This window comes from Hippoglossus stenolepis, chromosome 12 (genome assembly GCF_022539355.2).
Source record: "Hippoglossus stenolepis isolate QCI-W04-F060 chromosome 12, HSTE1.2, whole genome shotgun sequence".
Classification (NCBI taxonomy): domain Eukaryota; kingdom Metazoa; phylum Chordata; class Actinopteri; order Pleuronectiformes; family Pleuronectidae; genus Hippoglossus; species Hippoglossus stenolepis.
Genome location: NC_061494.1, coordinates 12,284,029 through 12,301,838, shown reverse-complemented (window position 1 = coordinate 12,301,838; position 17,810 = coordinate 12,284,029). Strand labels below are relative to the sequence as shown.

The following is a 17,810-nucleotide window of genomic DNA, read 5'->3' as shown; positions in this document are numbered from 1 at the left end:
GTTACTTTTAGTTACTTTTGTACTTTTAGTTACTTTTGTACTTTTAGTTACTTTTTAGTTACTTTTAGTTACTTTTGTACTTTTAGTTACTTTTAGTTACTTTTGTACTTTTAGTTACTTTTAGTTACTTTTGTACTTTTAGTTACTTTTGTACTTTTAGTTACTTTTTAGTTACTTTTGTACTTTTAGTTACTTTTGTACTTTTAGTTACTTTTAGTTACTTTTGTACTTTTAGTTACTTTGTACTTTTAGTTACTTTTGTACTTTTAGTTACTTTTTAGTTACTTTTGTACTTTTAGTTACTTTTGTACTTTTAGTTACTTTTAGTTACTTTTGTACTTTTAGTTACTTTTGTACTTTTAGTTACTTTTGTACTTTTAGTTACTTTTTAGTTACTTTTGTACTTTTAGTTACTTTTGTACTTTTAGTTACTTTTTAGTTACTTTTGTACTTTTAGTTACTTTTTAGTTACTTTTGTACTTTTAGTTACTTTTGTACTTTTAAGTTACTTTTGTACTTTTAGTTACTTTGAATTTTTAGTTACTTTTGTACTTTTAAGTTACTTTTGTACTTTTAGTTACTTTTGTACTTTTAGTTACTTTTGTACTTTTAGTTACTTTTGTACTTTTAGTTACTTTTTAGTTCCTGGAGTCTGTGTAATGTCTTTGTAATCTTCATATTTTTCTTATAGTTTGTCCCTTGTGAAATATGCAGCTCTGCTGTCTGGTAGGTTAAGATCAGCCGATAACTGAAAGATATCCTGGGTATGTTGAACTAGCTTTGTCCTGCAGGCATCAGGTGACAGTTGGTCTTGAGCGAAGTGTTGATGGTGGTTATGTTTAGTTTAGGATTAGAGATTGTTGTTTTCAGGTCAATTCAACTGGTGTTTACAGCATCAGTTTTCATTCAAAGTTGTGGGTTGTTTACTGGTCCGTCAAAACCATCTTGGTTCTTTTTGAAACATCTCAACAACTATTGATTGGATTGCTGTGAAATTTTGCACACTTTTGTCATGGGTCACAGGCAAGTTGTTTTACATCCAGTAGACACAGGAAGCATTCATTTGGAGTCATGTTTCTGTCCCGTAATGAATGCAACATACACTACTCACTTGTAACTTTGTTTTGGGCTCCACCAACCTGTGAAGAAAACATCAGACTATATATAGTCCTCCTCGCTCGAGCTCTTGTAACAACAGGGGAGGTTCAGTCTGAGCAGATACAATGTTGATGCAAAGTCGGATCATGTCGCCTGGATATGTTTGAATGAGAGTAGGAGTTAAAGGTACTGGGCTGGAGATTAGTGTCGCCTGGGATCCACTAGATTTATGACAGCACCTACTGCACCACCTAGTGGCCAAGCATCCTTTAACATGTGCACTGGGCTTCTATAGGAATTCTAACCTAACTTTTGGTATAGTTCACTCTTTATTTCTCACTGTACATTATGTAACTGAATCATTCGAACTTGATTTTGATTGGAGGAAGCATTATACTTACTAGTAAAGTACATCACTGACAACCCTATATAGAAACATTAAGACAGGTGTAAAAAACATGTTTAAAGATGATATTGAATGTGATTTAGTTGATTCAGTTTCGTGGTGCTGTAGCTGTGGGTGCTGCCACGCTGTCATGTCGTCATTACGATGGAACAGAGCCATCGTTAACATTATCAGTAACAACTGTACCTTCTGTGACGTGGCTGTTCTGAAATTCTCTCGGATAGCTGGGTTTTACAATATACAAAGCACTCTTATCTGCAAGGGGCTCAGTGAATGGTAATTGTGATGCCCTCATGTCATTATTCTCAGACCAGAAAGCTAAACAGAGATTGCATTTAATTTCCTAATGCCCATTGTATGAATAACACTAACGAGTCCCGGGGCTTTATTTGTGCTTTCATCTGTTCCTTTTTTTTTCAACATGTCTCTTTTCTCTCCTCTTGGTTGGCTTGGCCTGATCCAGTCATAATCGTTATTTAGTCCAAGAGGTCAAACTGAGGTAATGCTCTTAGTTGTCATTACAGCTCAGTAACACATTTAGTTCAATACCACCATCTTGTGGATGAAAAGGTGTTGGGCTTTTGAAATTGAAAATAGAGAAATCTATTGAGAAATTAATATATAAAAATTGTCTATATTTACTCAATTATTTATCAAACAGTCTTTTGATTCTTAACTTTATGTTGATTGCCTAGAATTACATTTCCAGTGCACATTTCCAAAGAATGAAGGTTCTTTTCCTACTTTGAAATACTTAAGCGAAATGGCGTTTCTATGTATTTTTTTTTGCAAGTGTCATGTCCAAACTGAAATAATGCAGAATTAATGAGCCTCAGCTATAATTATGCAAATAGGCAAACATTAGCATGTTGATATATATATATAAATAATCAGTTAGCATTCTGCAAGGGATGTAACCATAATATTCATGTATTATTTCAGCTGAATGCATTTACAGTATGTAGACCAGTTCTAACTGCTCCAGCTGTTCTGCCCTGACAGACCCTGACCTTTGACCTCTGTGGAGCAGATAAAGGTTTCTCAAAGGAACCCAAATGTCTCAACAGCTTAGTGTCTGGACTTAATCCCTTAACATAGTAGTGTGATTTATTTACAAGTTAATTTCAAGTTTTGTGATAACAGTCATAATGCAATGTCCTCACTGTCTGTACTGCTCTGGTTACTTCACTACACTCAAATACATATAAATCTGCTGACTGCAGAGACTTGTCAGTCAAGATGCTAAAGTGTCTAGATGGAGTGATCTATAGACTTTTTGATGATGATGATGATGATGCGTTGTGGTGGCTCAGAAAACTCACTGGTGAAACAATCATGTAAAAAAAGTGAATAACTTACTGTTGTACATATTTATTATGAAGCAGCATCACATTGCAAACAATGGTTTACCATTTCCAAGTTGATGCAACATCACCATCAAGGTCCCACTACAATGTCAGCAGAAAAAAAAGTATGAAAAAAAAGAATCAACCAAACGCGAAGAAAGCTCATATCCAGCAGAAAAGCCTCTGATGTTAAAGTAGTAAAGAGAAGAGATACAGTATTTACAGAACAAGACTAAAAGCAGCAGACTACTGTACAACTCTTAGCTACATTTACATTCTCACACAGGTAGGCTGAATTTCCAGAGAAAAATAAATACACATCTGATTTCTATTACATAACCTTTTTGTATGTCTTAACCCTATTAAAATAATTTTGTATAATCATAAAAATCTGAAACAGTATATATATATACATACAGGTGTGTTTTTGTTTTTTTTTTTACAACACACACATGCTGTTTTGCATTCTCTTACACTTGGACTGCTTAACGCTCTGAGCCATACATTTGGTCTCTCTTCACATGCGTGTGTTTAAAATATTTTCTACAGTGTTTCCTCATTTAAACTTGTTAACGGGGTTTCCGATGAGCTCCGGGCACTGCTCTTCGCCTTTTCCGATCCTGTCACACTTGCGGAAGAGGTCGTAGTTGATCTTATCGGTCAGGACGCTGTCCTGCTTGTACTGCGGGTGCGTGGCGACAAACTCCCTCATCCACTTGGCCATGGTCATAAGTTCGCCTGTTTTGGGAAAAGACAAAGTTGCGCTCAGACTTAAAGCTGCATAAAGAGGAAAACTCTCTCATGGTTTAAAATTAAGTTTAAAACCTTTTTTGCATATTCACCTGAGGCACGCTTCTTGATGAGCTTCAGATAATTCAAAATGGTGCACCTGGTGTCGACGTCAACTTCCATGTTTTCCAGATAGCAGTTGAGGATCGGGATGAGCCCTTGAAAAACTCCCTCCTGGTGACAGAAGAAAACAGAAGAAATCTTGGTTTCAAAACAAGATGATAAGTCTAGAGCCAAACTCTCAGCTCTGTGAGGATGTGCTAAGGCACAGCTGGGAGTTCTTCGAGCCGGGAACAACACAACAGTCTGCCATTACTCTGACCAGAGTGTTCAGACTTGTTCAAAGATAGTAACGAGCACTGCTAGCATCACACGCATTTAAATAGCGCAAATTAACTACTTTTTAAACAGTTAAAGGGGACATAGCATGCCCATTTTACCACAAGTTGATATGGTTCCTTGGGGTCTTAATGAAATGTCTGTAACATTCTTTGGTCAAAATACCACAAGGATCATTTAAAACAGCACCCTTTTTACCCTGTATAAAACAGCCCTCCACAGAGTGACCTGTTTTGAGTGCCTGTTCCTTTAAATGCTAATGAGCCAGCTCCCCCCTCCCCCTCTCCCCCCATGATTTTAAACGATATAAATTACATATTTTATATGATATAAATTATCAAATATGCATCCCATACTTTGTATTCCCCTTCTGTTGTCCTGGAGTTTTAATTTTCCCAATCACATAATGAAATGTCCCCCTCTGCCCATCCACTACAAGCACACAAGCAGACAGACAGAGAGAGAAAGAGAGGTGGGGGGCTATGAAGACCATCATTTACCCCCGAACCCCGACATTCAACGGGTACAACAACAAGCGGAGAAAGCAGAATCGCGGGCTGACCTTATATATACACAGTCTATGGGGCTGACCAGCGCGGAGAAATGCTCGTCCCGTGTGAACAGCCAGGCGGCTGCACTTGAGAACGGCGCTCAAGGTCCGGTGTTAACCCGGCGTAACTACTGTAACCCGGCATACAGTAGTGCTGAACACTGCGGAAGTCTTCCACACAGCCAGCAGTGTGGAAGACTTCCGCAGTGTTACAGTAGCGCTGAACACTGTGGAAGTCTTCCACACTGCTGGCTGTGTGGCGCTGACACAAATTCCAGCTCACGCATGGGAGAGCGGCGGTCGCGCCCGAGCAGCTGCTGCAGCCTCCCAGTCCCAACGATCCACATGCCACATGAGTGAATCGCGGGCTGACCAGCGGAGAAATGCTCGTCTCGTGTGAACAGCCAGGTGGCTGCGTGCTTGGGAACGGCGCTGCGCTGCCTCGCAGCCTTGCTGCCTCCGTGTAAACCCGGCGTAATGAGTGTGGGGGACGGGGGGATGAGGTGGGGGTGGGCCAAGACCATGTAGGGAGACTTCCAGTACCTTGTTACGACACAAAACCCAGGAAGCTCAATCGAGTCGCTCAAGCATGACGTTTCTGACTTAGAGGAACCATAACAAAACGCGCGAGTGTTTTTTTCCCAGAGTTTTTGGGTTGGTAGACATGCCAGATACCCACATTAACCTGTAGAAGCACTAACAAAGTGGAATTTGCATGCTATGTCCCCTTTAATACTCTTAGAGACAATCTCTCAAAACAAAGTTTACAAAGGGCTTCACAAATAATAAAATATAAAAACAAATAACAGAGTTATAAAAGAATAAACATATTAAATGAGACAGAAACTTAAGCATGACCACCCATTACAATAATAAAAGCTAAAAATATATTAAATCAGGGATAAGCTTTGATTAAAAAGGAAGCTACTGACTCAGCCTGCTGTATTTCCTCAGGCAGCGTGTTCCATAGCACCTGAATTTCAAAAGCTCTTCCCCCATTAGTCTGACAGAGAGTCTGGAGCAGTTAAAAGGCCCCTGCCAGAGGGTCTCAGAGAGCGAGCAGGGTTGTATGGGGATACTATGTGAATCTTTTCCCCAGGTGGAAAAATATCTTTCCAGTAAGAAGTTCCTGTTGCCTTGGAATTACACCATGAATGTCTTTATGATATTACATGGCGATCCATCCAGTAGTTGTAGAGGCATTTCAGTCTGGACTTAAGAGTTGGACTGATCAACATGGGGCACAGATATCATCAATACTAAGTCAAGTAATTTAATACAAGATGATTATCACCTTTCCATTGATGATCGTGTCAATGCTCATCAGCGTGTACTCCTCATTATCGCCTCCATCAGTCTCCAAGCCGTTCTGAGCAGAGGAGGCACCGTCCAGCACCGTACTGCAGCCTATTGGTGGACGTAACAAGTTTACCAGCTGCTCTCATCTGCTAAACTGACCATAAGCATCGAGCGGTTTGTTTCACTCACCTTTAAAAATGTCCTTTCTGAAGTAAAACATGCCCTCCTGGACTGCATTCCTCTTCTGAGCCTCTTTCATGTTTTCATCAACCTAAAGAAAGAAAAGTGTGTTCTGTATGACAGAGCTGAAGCAGCACCCTGATGTCAGTTTAATTTCCCTTCATATAATTGGTAGAATCATCAGTGGTACTCACCTTTGACAGAGGGATTAGGAAGTCCAGTTTATAAGACAAGATCACTCTGGTCAGCAGCACGACAAACACCACGTACGCAGCGTTTTCAAAGTCAGTTAATTGCACCTAAAAAACAAAACAAAAAACATTAAAATAAACTCAAGTTTTTATGTACTTGATAGACTGTGTCTTTAAATAATAAACCAAGATTACAACTGTAGGTGGTGTTGAAGCTGTTTATATTACCTCCATGGGGCGAAACTCAACTCTCCAGCCGATGTCAGAGTTCGGGGGTGGAGGTTTAAACCTCATCGTCTGCCAGTTGGTCGACTGGAGGTTCTGCAGATGATGCAAGATAAATATTCAGATATGCTGAAGGCAAGTCTGCAATGTCGGCTCCCTTCTAGGTAAAATGGAAACTTTACCTCGAAGTGATCAGACTCGTTTTCATCATCCAGGTGTATTTTCTCCTGGAAGACAGAGAGTGGATCTCGGATGAAGAGGTGCGCTATGTGTTGGGCCAGCAGCTTGTCGATACCTGTGCACAGGGACATGACTATTCATATCATCACTTTACAAGCATCACGGATTTTCACTGTCAAGTTTTCATTTATTTCACATATTCCTATAGATGACAACATGGATGTGTTTTCAGACATATCTCTCCCCCCCATCTTTCCAGATGACCGTACCTGCACTGAGCAGCTGTTCGTTAATCTCCGTGTCTATCGTCAAATCGATGTCGTTGTACTTCTCGCCACAGCTCGACAGGTAGCTGTCGATGGAGTCGTATCTCGACTTGAAGATCCTGTATTTGCTGTTTTTCAAAGGCTGCAGGGGAAAAACTAGGGTAACTAGAGGTCAAATTAAGCAAAGCACACTCCCAAGAAGTCTTTGTCTTTTGACTCAAACAGTTTGCACAATAAGGAGACTGTTTGTTTTTCAGCTCCAGCTGCTCACCTTCAGCCCGCGCTCCTCCTGTGTCCTGTCGTCCACCGAGGCAGAAATAACTCCCCATCGACAATCAATATCTGACACATAGCCTCTGTAGAAGGGAGAGGCAGCACTCAGCGCCATCTTTAAAAGAGGAGAAAAAACAATATTCAGTAGACGTCATGGGAACAATAAAGTCAGAGCCTGTTTCTTTCATCAACCTCTTCTAGTTATTTATTTTGAAAATATATAAACATTTGTTTTTTTGTATTACATTTAAAGATGTACTTTACTTTTCATGCTGGCATTAAGTTTTAAAAAAAAAGTTTTTCCATAGCTCAGCAGTCGAAAAAGACTCCTGAACCGATGTCCAACTGTAGATGCCGGTGGCGTTGCACATCTCGGCCGAATTTCTTCACCTACACCATGAGACCAGGCCTCTAAGGTTGTCAAAGGATTCGCTGGATTTACCAACAACTACTTCATGCACTTTGTAAACTTGGTCACGACCTTGAGGAGGATCTTGTCTGGCTTTATCAAGGCTGGAGGAGAGGATTGTTTAAGTGCTGTTAAAATGGAACTCCGTATTTGTTGCCATTTAGAGACAATGTCAGATCCTTAAAGTCTTAATCGTTTCATACATAAAATATATTGTAAATCTACATAAGTTACAGTCCTGCTGAAAAAGACGTGACGTAATGAATCATATTATACAAGAGGAAGACCATGTTATATTTCCTACTCACCACAATGGGGCAGAAAGTTGCTAGTTGGTCATAGAGGTACCTGGCCTCATCGATGCTGCATGCCTGGAATGTAACCTGCAGCAGCACAATAAAGACGAGGCTGAAGTACAAAGTAATAAATAACTTATTGGGTTTGTAAAGTAGCAGTCACACAAAGCTTAACAGTGCATGTTACATCACCCTGTCTTCATCGCTAAAACCAAAAACATTGCTAAAGGGCTACAAAGTCTCAGGGACGCCACACTGGTCCATCATTTCTGTTCAGTACCTGCAGGCAGCAGTTGCCCATGCCAAAGCCCATGGCGTCCATGTAGATATGATCGGGCAGAGCCGCCCTCGCCGCTTCGCCGTCGTCCTCAGGAAAGTCCTCCACAAACGGAGATGGAGTGCACTTGTCTTTGAAAACTGGAACACAACACAGAAAAAAGAAAAATCCTTTATTTTCTAGTTTCTATTTCTATTCCGAGTCTTATTTATTTACCACTGCAATAATCTGCATTGTATAACATTTCAACTGATGGAGAACTTGAAAAGTGAATAGCATTTTAATCAAAAGTCACAATCTTACTGAAAAATGTACTTAAAAAAAAATCTTTATTACATAATAACTGGTTGTGATACTGTTTGTATTTTTTATTTAACTCCGACTTACTTGGCACATTAATCACAACCTTCTCTCCTCTTCGGTGACGTATGTTTCTGGTAAGGGTGCTGAAAAAGCAAATCCATGCACACACAATTTTTTAAAGTATTTTTTGCTGTATCCATAATGCAAACATACACACATGCTGAGGTTATTAGCATGAACAAATACCTGAATCTTGGGTGTCTGTTGATGGCTTCATCTGGGAAAAACAGTGACTTCGACACTCCCTTCTCCACAGGAGTTGGCCGGTGCTCTGGTTGGGTGAAACCTGGGCAACCTGACCTGGACAGAAACATACAGGAATATTACAGCGGATGTTCATTTTCTGGGTTCCTACTCGTGTCCATAAATCATTTTCCAGGACCTTTTCAGAGATAATGGAGCTGGTTTGACAGAACAGGATCACAACATGCACTAACATGTTCTTCTCTGTGGAAATGAGATTTAAAAGACATGCAATCTATAGCTATGGTTTTACAGAAACACTTTAGATTATACGCCACTAATTTATCTATATCTTTTCCTACTGTTGTTTTTTTATTTCTTGCTTTGTTTTAATACTATTTTTCCATTTGTATGCATTTGCATCATTGCATTTTATTTCTAGGTCTGGAAAGTGCTATGTAATCCTAAATCCTTTTTTCCTATAAATTTATAAACCATTGCTGCCAGGACACTGATAACTTCACTTTACAATGACTTTACATTTTAAATGTACGTTTCAAATTAGAGTATGCTGGGATAATTATGAAACTCTTATCAGTTTACCACGCTACACTTTAGCCCCTTTACTAGTCTTTATGAAGCTAATCACACTCATTGTGAGGTAAACCTTTTCATGTCATTATATATGGTCCATCAAATAGTAGCCAGTATTTAGCTGGTGTGAGGTTCTCATAGATTGTTCTGACCTCGACTTCCTGTTCATTATTCACCAGCTCTCTATACAATGACCCACACACATTTGAAATCATTGCTCGTCGTCACAGTTGAGTCACAAACCTTAAATCCAAAGTGAATATAAAAAGCTAGCAAACAAGCCAACTAACAACCAAACCAAAGACCCCAACTAAACCAAAATCATATTATTCAACTAAAAGCTACTTTAATCTGTAAACCTAACAAAAAGTACCACAGTCACAATCCTGCAGTGCCTTACACCAACAGCTGAAGGATATTGTAAAAGTATTACAATACAGTGTTGACATAAAATAACTATTTGAACGTTAATATGATCCTGAATTTTGGTGCAGCTCAGAATCAGGGGCCGGTCCAGGATTTTCTTCTTCCACTTCCTTTACCATTATGAGATTTTTCCCCCTACATTCTTGTTGATTTCTCAGAGAAAAGTTCATGGATCTTGATGAAGAAAATCAGACATGTTTAGGTGAGTGATATGTATGAATGTGTGCAATTTGGTGCAGATCAAACAAAAAATCCAGATGTAGTGAATCTAAATGGCAGAAATTGTTGGCAGAGGTATGCATGCACTCTACAAGTTTCTATAGTGGTTTTTAAGGAATGCGATATTTTATTAATTATTGTGATTGTAATTTGGTGAATCACTTGATTGAAAAGTGTGTAAAAAAAAATTAGAGAAAAATGCAATTATACTTTTCCTGCAAGTAAAAGGAGAGGAGAGGAGAAGGTTGAAATCAAACTTTCAACCTGTTTTGGTTAATTATCCCAGTATGAACTTGCGTACCTTGGAAATGAGGTGATGGTGCAGAGGGTTTCGTTCTGGCTGAGGACAGATGAGGCCTCTCGTCGTCTCTTCCCCATGTTGCCCTCCACAGTGTTGAACTCTGACATGGTGCCGCCGTACGGCTGCCCTGGAGTTCCCTCAATCATGTAGCTGCCGTACTCTGGCCTCCAGAGTGTTGGGTGACTGCAGGGATATAAAAGGTGTTGTGAAAAGGTTAAACTTTTATCAGCCAGCAATAAGAAGGCCACAATAAAAAAGGCTCACTATATCAATAAGCTTTCTGATAAAATAAACTGACCACTTTCACCTTATTGTATATCAGCCATAGTCTTGGCGGGACGAGCTAACTCGACGTATTTGTGCTTCAGAGCGTGCTCGGTGGTGTGGGCGACAGAGGGGCAGTAATGAGGAATGCATCGGCTCTACTATTCCCACTGTCACTGGTATTTACCCTGGGTGAAGTTGGCTTCACAGATTTACATAGACGTCATAGGCAGAGAGCAAGCTTAACACTCATGAGCTTGTACAAACACATTTCCACTGCCTGCAGAGAACTACCCTTTAAAAAAAGGAAAGTTACCATTGTTTTGATATGCAAATTACATTCCTATGTGGAGCTCCGATCCTCATCACTCACAGCCGTCCTCAGGCAAATTAGCTTAACCTCAAATGTACACTCTGGACCTTTTGGAATTAATCTGCCAAACTACTGTAAAACGTTAACACTGTTAGATTGTTTGTTTGTCAGCAAATTTCCACTTGGTGGAAGCAGGAGACACGAAAGAACCAATTCAATTTCGGCACAGTTCTGGACAATGAGGCGGATCCTGGCAGTTTTTGTCCCTTTCTTTAACATTAAAGTTTTTTGGGGCATTTTCACTTATTTCCCAGGGAACAATTCATGGATCTAGATGAATAATATCAGGCATATTTAGGGGACTGATATCTATGAGTGTGTGCAATTTGTTGCAGCTCAGTTGAGTTTAAGGGGACTGTTGGAGCTTGGTGTAGGAATGTGCTCTGCCGAGTTACATTCTCCGAGTTACATTCTCCGAGTTACCTAGTTTATCATCTGTGCTCTTTGATCTGAAGTGACTTGAAGTGCACATACGTGTCTGTTCACTTCTAGTGAAATTCTTGCACTTCACAAAGAATTCAGGTCACCAGCTTCAAAAAATGTTGACTCCGGGGATAAATAAAATCATGTTTAGGCATAAAAAAAAGAGGGTGTAACAAATGTGGGGCTCAAAGTGAGCACTATCACTACAAATGGGAAGAATTTTAAAACAGAAGGCGAGAAGGTCCACACACCAGTTGATGCTCCAGTGAACTTTTGAAGTTACTTGCTAGGTAGGTAACATTTGAGGCATGGAGGTAAAATAGACAGGTAAAATAAACAAGTTTACTTTCTGAAAGAATTTTAAAACAACTCCACAATACCATCAACAACTCTTCAATCTTGGCTTCTCTCGACTTAGACTAGGTAAAGGCTTTTAATAATTCCTCAGTATTGTGTTAAAATGACTCACAATTGTTTGTGTAGTGCATCATTGGTCACATGTAATATGAACGATGAATGCTGACTTTGAAAGTCAAATGGCCAGTCAGCAGTATTCAGGCTTATAGGCAAATTCTGTTTGTTTGCCTGAAGGGGAAATGCTGCTTAACTCTGCTGTTCTCCACTTCCTTCCATTTTTCACTTGTGACTCCTGAAACACATGTGACCCTTTACAGGCTGTCATAGGTGGTTATTATTTGATTTTGAAGCTTAAAGAAGCACAAAAATAAAATCGATTTATTTATTTATTTATAGTATATTATTCATGTGTTCATATCGTACATGCGCCGCTGTGATGTGTCTTTGCGTAGGCATCATAGTTGGAGTTAGTCCACTTACAACACAACTATTATGGAATGCCTATTTGGCGGCAACAACAACCCTCATCTGGGCAGCAAAGACATGTATGATGCGTTTTGAGATACACCTGTCTCTGTTCATTTGATTCAGAATTCAGAGAACGCGCATTTGCAAAGTGAGCAGCAAGTGGAGTACAAGAGATTACGGAGAGTGACAAAGGATAACGAGGAGCGGCTGTTGAAGGAAAGGAGCAGAGTTGTCTGTCAGCCAGATACTATTATCTGTTTTGTCCGTGTGTCCTTCAGCCCCATTTTATCTGTTGGTACTTGAAGTGTGGCATTTACTTATTGAATGTCATTCAGATTAAGAATTTAATTAATTATATTTCTAGCCCATTAAAAACAAGGTGGAAACAAAACTGTAACCACAAAGAAAATAAAATATCCCCTGTTTAAAAGTGACAGTATAAAGACAGCTACAACTTTTAAAATGTGTAATACATCGAGGTGAATGTTCACACGTGGGCTGTGGAAAGCTTACATACTTGGGGTTTATCTTTTCACCCTGGTCTTGGAGAGTTTCCAAAACCTCTTTGCCATTCAGGACGAGTCGAACCTTCTCATCCTTCTCATCCAGTTCCACCAGCATGTACTCAACCTAGAGACAAACATTTAACATCAAAGAGAAAGAACACACACAAGATTACATTACAGTCAAACACTGCATTCATATACATGTCTAACTTCATACACCAGACGACAGCAGCAAACCAACATTTTCAAGATCAGACTGGGACGCCATCACATCAATTCCAATCCACCAGTCATGTTTCCTTGACTTTGACTCTGCTACCCCTGTAATCCCCTGTCTGAAAGAGGGATTAATCTATAACAACAGCATTCCACATTGTTCCAAATCAAAACACTTTGTTGGAGCTTTAGCACGCTGACGTTTTACAGGACTGGTGTTGGGCAAAAACTAGTAATGCAAACTGTTGTGAAGGTCATAAATAAAGAAAAAGAAAGAGTCACGACAGGCGACAGGCGACAGCCAAGCATAATTATCCTAACATGCTGTATAACAGTTTTTTGTCTCGTTACAGTGCTGCTGCGGGGTGCAGCAGGACATTTAACTCTGAAGAGTGTTATCATGATTGTTAAAACATAGATCAGAAGTAACATCTCGTTCTTTATGGCAGACAAAGTCCTATATGTAGTGAACATAGTTACGATACTTCGGTCACATCATCTGCAAGGGTTTATGTGATGAGGACAATGTGCAGTGGCAGCGCTGTAAAAACTATAAGCAGTAGAAAATATGTGAAGCCCATGTGGGTTGTAGCTATTGTAGATCAAAACTTAAAACACTTAGAGTTTTGTTTTCAAGATTTCAACACAGCCACATATTTGCAACTATCAATATCCCCACCTTTGAAGCTATGTTGGGGAATTTCATGTATAAGATAATGTGTTGATAAACTGACAAAACAATGTAATAAGGGTTTTAACTTGGACTACACTAGGTCTGGATGGGGATAACTACATATCTAATTATCACACTATTGTACAGCACCTTCACAGATCTTATTGAAATCTGGCGAGCTGATTTGGTCACATAAGAAATTCAAAGAACTGAAATTTCATGTGTCTCAGATCCTAATTAAAGGAGATATGGGCTAACAAACTTTGAACTTGTTATGGCCTTTATTGGCCATGTCACAGCAAATAATAGTTCTCATATTGTTTTAAAGCTCTTTTCCAGTTCCAGATTTATCTAAACAGTAAACTATCCCCAATATAAAAAAATAACACAATTATGAGTGAATAGAACAGTTAAAGTTGAATTGAAAAAAACCTAATTTAAAATTTGTCAAATGTTCACCAAAGTTAACTTGTATTTTGTTATTTTACTTATATTAAAATATATATATACATACACTTTACAAAATATGTCCTAATAAACAATATGGACCTATGACTGAAATAAAGCCAAATACTTTGTATTAGTAGTTTAGGAATTAGTTAATAGGAAGCTGAATGATTGGTAATACTCAATATAAATATGAATTAAAAAAAAGGCTGTTACACAACCATTACTAAGTAAGTTTGATAACTTTATGGATATGTAGACCAGCCATTCCCAAACTTAAGAATGCCACGGCCCAATTTGAAAACTGAAAAATGTGTGCGGCCCACCCACACCTTTAATCACAACAATTACAACTATACGATCCACACACAGGACTAGAATCATACATATTATTAATTTTATAGCAAAAATAATTGTATATGAACACAGGCATATGCAGTGCAAATCCAATAACATCCACATTTAAGCGTAACAATTTGCAAAGCAACCAATGTAAAAAAAACATGAAGTGCAAATAGGGTATTGTTAAAAATATATTCTTGCTGTTTGTATAACAAGCACAACAAGAATATCCAGGAGAAGACAAACACATTTGAGGCATAACCAAATATACTTAAGGCGTTTAAGCCCCCCAAAAAAACGCTCGCTATCACATGTCCATAAACTGACATTAACACTGGATTTCCTCTGGTCTGACACCTCAAGCAGTTTATCTCGATATACATGATATTGAATCACACATCGCGTGAAGTGACATTGTGTCACCTGTAACTCACCCGATGAGAGGGGGGATGTTGCCGCATAGCTGGCTCCGATGCTCTCTCGGCGTATTTTTTAAAAGGTCCTCACTTAGTTTTTAGTTTTGAATGATTCAGTTTGACTTTCTGACTCCCCTTCGTCATCAGCAGCTTTCCTCTGCTCCATCTTGCTCGACCCAGCACACATCAAAGTTCTCCCTCACCTATGATTCCCCCACTAAGGATGCGTTCAAGTGTTAATGTGACGGTCAGCAAATACGACACCTGCTATATAGGTCAGATAAAATGAGAACAACGTGGAATTTAAATCTCATGTCTTTGTTTCATTACCTGTGATGATAACTTTTTTTTAAATCAATCGTAAATGTTTGGTGGTAATCAACGCTTACTTACAAATCTGAAACTTTTTTATCTATTTATTTTCTGATGACCTCTCACGGCCCACCTGCAGTGGCTTCACGGCCCACCAGGGGGCCGCGGCCCACACTTTGGGAATGACTGATGTAGACATCCACCCTGTGTAGTAACATTGAGTCTATTAAGAATTGAATGAGACAACAGTGTGTAAATACAGTGTTATCACAGGTGTTGTAACAGAGAGCTGTTTTCACCTGTAACAATTGATTTGACTATCTCGTTCTCAATCAGCTCACAGGGCCTATTGTATAATGGAGACATGTCAACACAACATTGAAAACTGCACCATTTAAGCGTAATGTGTTTAACAAAAGTGTGCATCAGGGAAAAAATATCAATGAGAGCGAAATAACATTTAAACTGCAGCTATATTTAGGTTAAATGCATTTTTCTTGCATTAAGAGCAGAAACGAGCCTCAAAAGTCAATACTACTGTTACACTGTTACATCATGGAAAGAATGTTGATGACAGCACGACAGCATTGATCACTGTATTTAAGCTAAATGCACATTTTCTTGCACTGAGAGCAGAAGCAATTACATAGGTTCTGTATCAATACTACAGAACTGATGCTGAATGGAAACATGTCAACAACAGCAACTTGCTATTGAAAGGTGCAACTGTATTGAAGCTAAATGCTGTTTTTCTTTCATTGAGAGTTGAAGCATTGTCCCATAATGGGAAAAGTGTCAGTGACAGAAACGCAACAGTGAAAGCTGCAGTTGTATTTAAGCTGGGTTTCTTGCATGAAATACAGTTTTCAGCGTTGAGATCAGACGAATCGTTTTCTGTATCAACACAACAGCCCTGTTGCATCATGCAGACGTCTCATGACTGACCGAAGACACATGTTATTATGAATAACAGCCCCAGAGGATATGTTTTCCCAGATCAGTTCAAAGAGTAGAAAGACAACACAAACAAAAAACCCCACAACTTCTCACCTCATCGCCCCATTTCAGCACGTCCCTCTGCCGCTCCTTCACCTTGTGGTAGATGTTGAGGAACTGGATGATGCCGTGTTTTCTGATGTGGTCCGCATACTTCTTGGTTTCCTCCCAGTTCAGCGGAGAGCCCTGTGACAGCAGACCCATCGCACGCACACGGGGAGCTGGAGGCTGCGGTCCTGTCTGTCTTCACACTTCAACCTGCACACAGACCGTTAGCTAGCTAGCTAGTGTAGCCTCGCACGGAGCTAGCATGAAGTCCGGGGCCGGACAAACGGTGGCGGGTGTGGATCGTGAGGCCGGTGTCGGACGCCTACACCGGCGGAACTCGCAGTCTCTGGGCGGCTGTTAGGCGGAGTGTCCTGTCGGTAACCTCAGCTGGGCATCCAGGAGAAGCAGGCCCCTGCGCATCGCTTGCTAATGACCGGTTAGCTCGGAGACGTATGACACCAGCACCCCGGCTGGTAGCGGGGTATTAAATTAAACGATTTACCGGGTGAGCGCGTGGAAGCCTCAGCTCCGATGCCGGCGGCAGAGTGAGGCCGGTCAGTGTGCACCACAGGGCGGTCAGGTCCCAGCGGAGTGAGCCGGTCCGTGGGTCGGTGTTTCCAAACCTGTGCCTCCTCACGGCGCTGCGCTCACAGTTCAACAGAGCGACGCCACGCCCTCCCGGCTCCGCACATGTGACGTAGAGCGTGGTGACATCACCGTGACTCAGCATTCTCCGCCGCTGGGGCCCTCCCACCGAGCTGTCAATCAGAGTCGGCGGGGGAGAATAAATTGCACGATAAATGTAAATATTTGCACAAATGGACAATTCACTGGAAACCACAGAGCAGCCCTGGTGGTGTCACCTTTAACCTGAGCAGCCCTATGAGAAAGAGCAAAAGCAGCAAGAGAAAAATTATATAAATTCACAACTTTTATAACAATATTTATTACTCATTCCGCATAATACAACAGAATAATATTTCACCTTTTCATTTTGATTCAAACCAAAGTAACTCCTCATATCGCGATGTCCCGAAATAGGGACCAGGTCAGACAGAGTTTTTTAAGACTATAGATTGTATATAAATACAATCTGTAAATAATTATTATATACGTTGTACATCTAACACATACAACTGGAGAAAAGTGACGCAAAATGTAAATGTATATATATATTTATGATAAATATTTGCAATGAAAGACTCACTCCCCCTGTAGATCCAGTTAATACTTTATTAGAATCTTTTTAATAATCCAGGAAACATAATCAAAATGTAGCATTTGATTTTTTACATTGTTTTACTCGCAACCTAATAACTAAACTACAAGATTACAAAAAAATGTGGCCAAAACTAAAACAGTATAAAACTGTGGCAGCACAGTCATGTAATCTTTGTTTTTCAATCACAAACTCCAGGTATGAATGAGTCATGTTTACAATTAGTGTTGCAAAATCATACCAGGCAAAAAGTGACAGTAATCATGACACAGCATTCAACTTCTCCCTAGACGCTCCTTAGAGGGCGTGAACACATGCAATCGAATAATCATGTGGTTTCACTTCTGACAATCTTACACTTTCTTGTATTCCCTGGTTTCCATAAAACTGATCGATAACATCCTGTGAGATACTATATTCTGTGTGAATATGTCAAGTTCACTGTCCTCCCTACATATAAACAAAAGCTGTCCATGTACCATTTGATTATTGTGTTTCCGTGGCAACCGTCATGCCATGCCAACTGTCATCATTGTATTT

General features: G+C 39.8%; 1 protein-coding gene across 1 annotated transcript; it reads right to left on the bottom strand.

Moving 5' to 3' along the window:
- Positions 1-2,859: 2,859 nt before the first annotated feature.
- gclc (glutamate-cysteine ligase, catalytic subunit) lies at positions 2,860-16,798 on the bottom strand. Its single transcript, XM_035171757.2, has 16 exons — positions 16,058-16,798; positions 12,613-12,725; positions 10,211-10,393; positions 8,674-8,787; positions 8,512-8,570; positions 8,128-8,264; positions 7,860-7,934; positions 7,141-7,257; positions 6,873-7,011; positions 6,606-6,718; positions 6,427-6,519; positions 6,202-6,306; positions 6,017-6,098; positions 5,823-5,935; positions 3,693-3,813; positions 2,860-3,588 (listed from the first exon to the last, which is right to left on the bottom strand). Exons 1-16 carry the CDS (start codon positions 16,205-16,207, stop codon positions 3,407-3,409), a joined length of 1,896 nt encoding a protein of 631 aa, XP_035027648.1. The 5' UTR covers positions 16,208-16,798; the 3' UTR covers positions 2,860-3,406.
- Between the last annotated feature and the right edge of the window lie 1,012 nt (positions 16,799-17,810).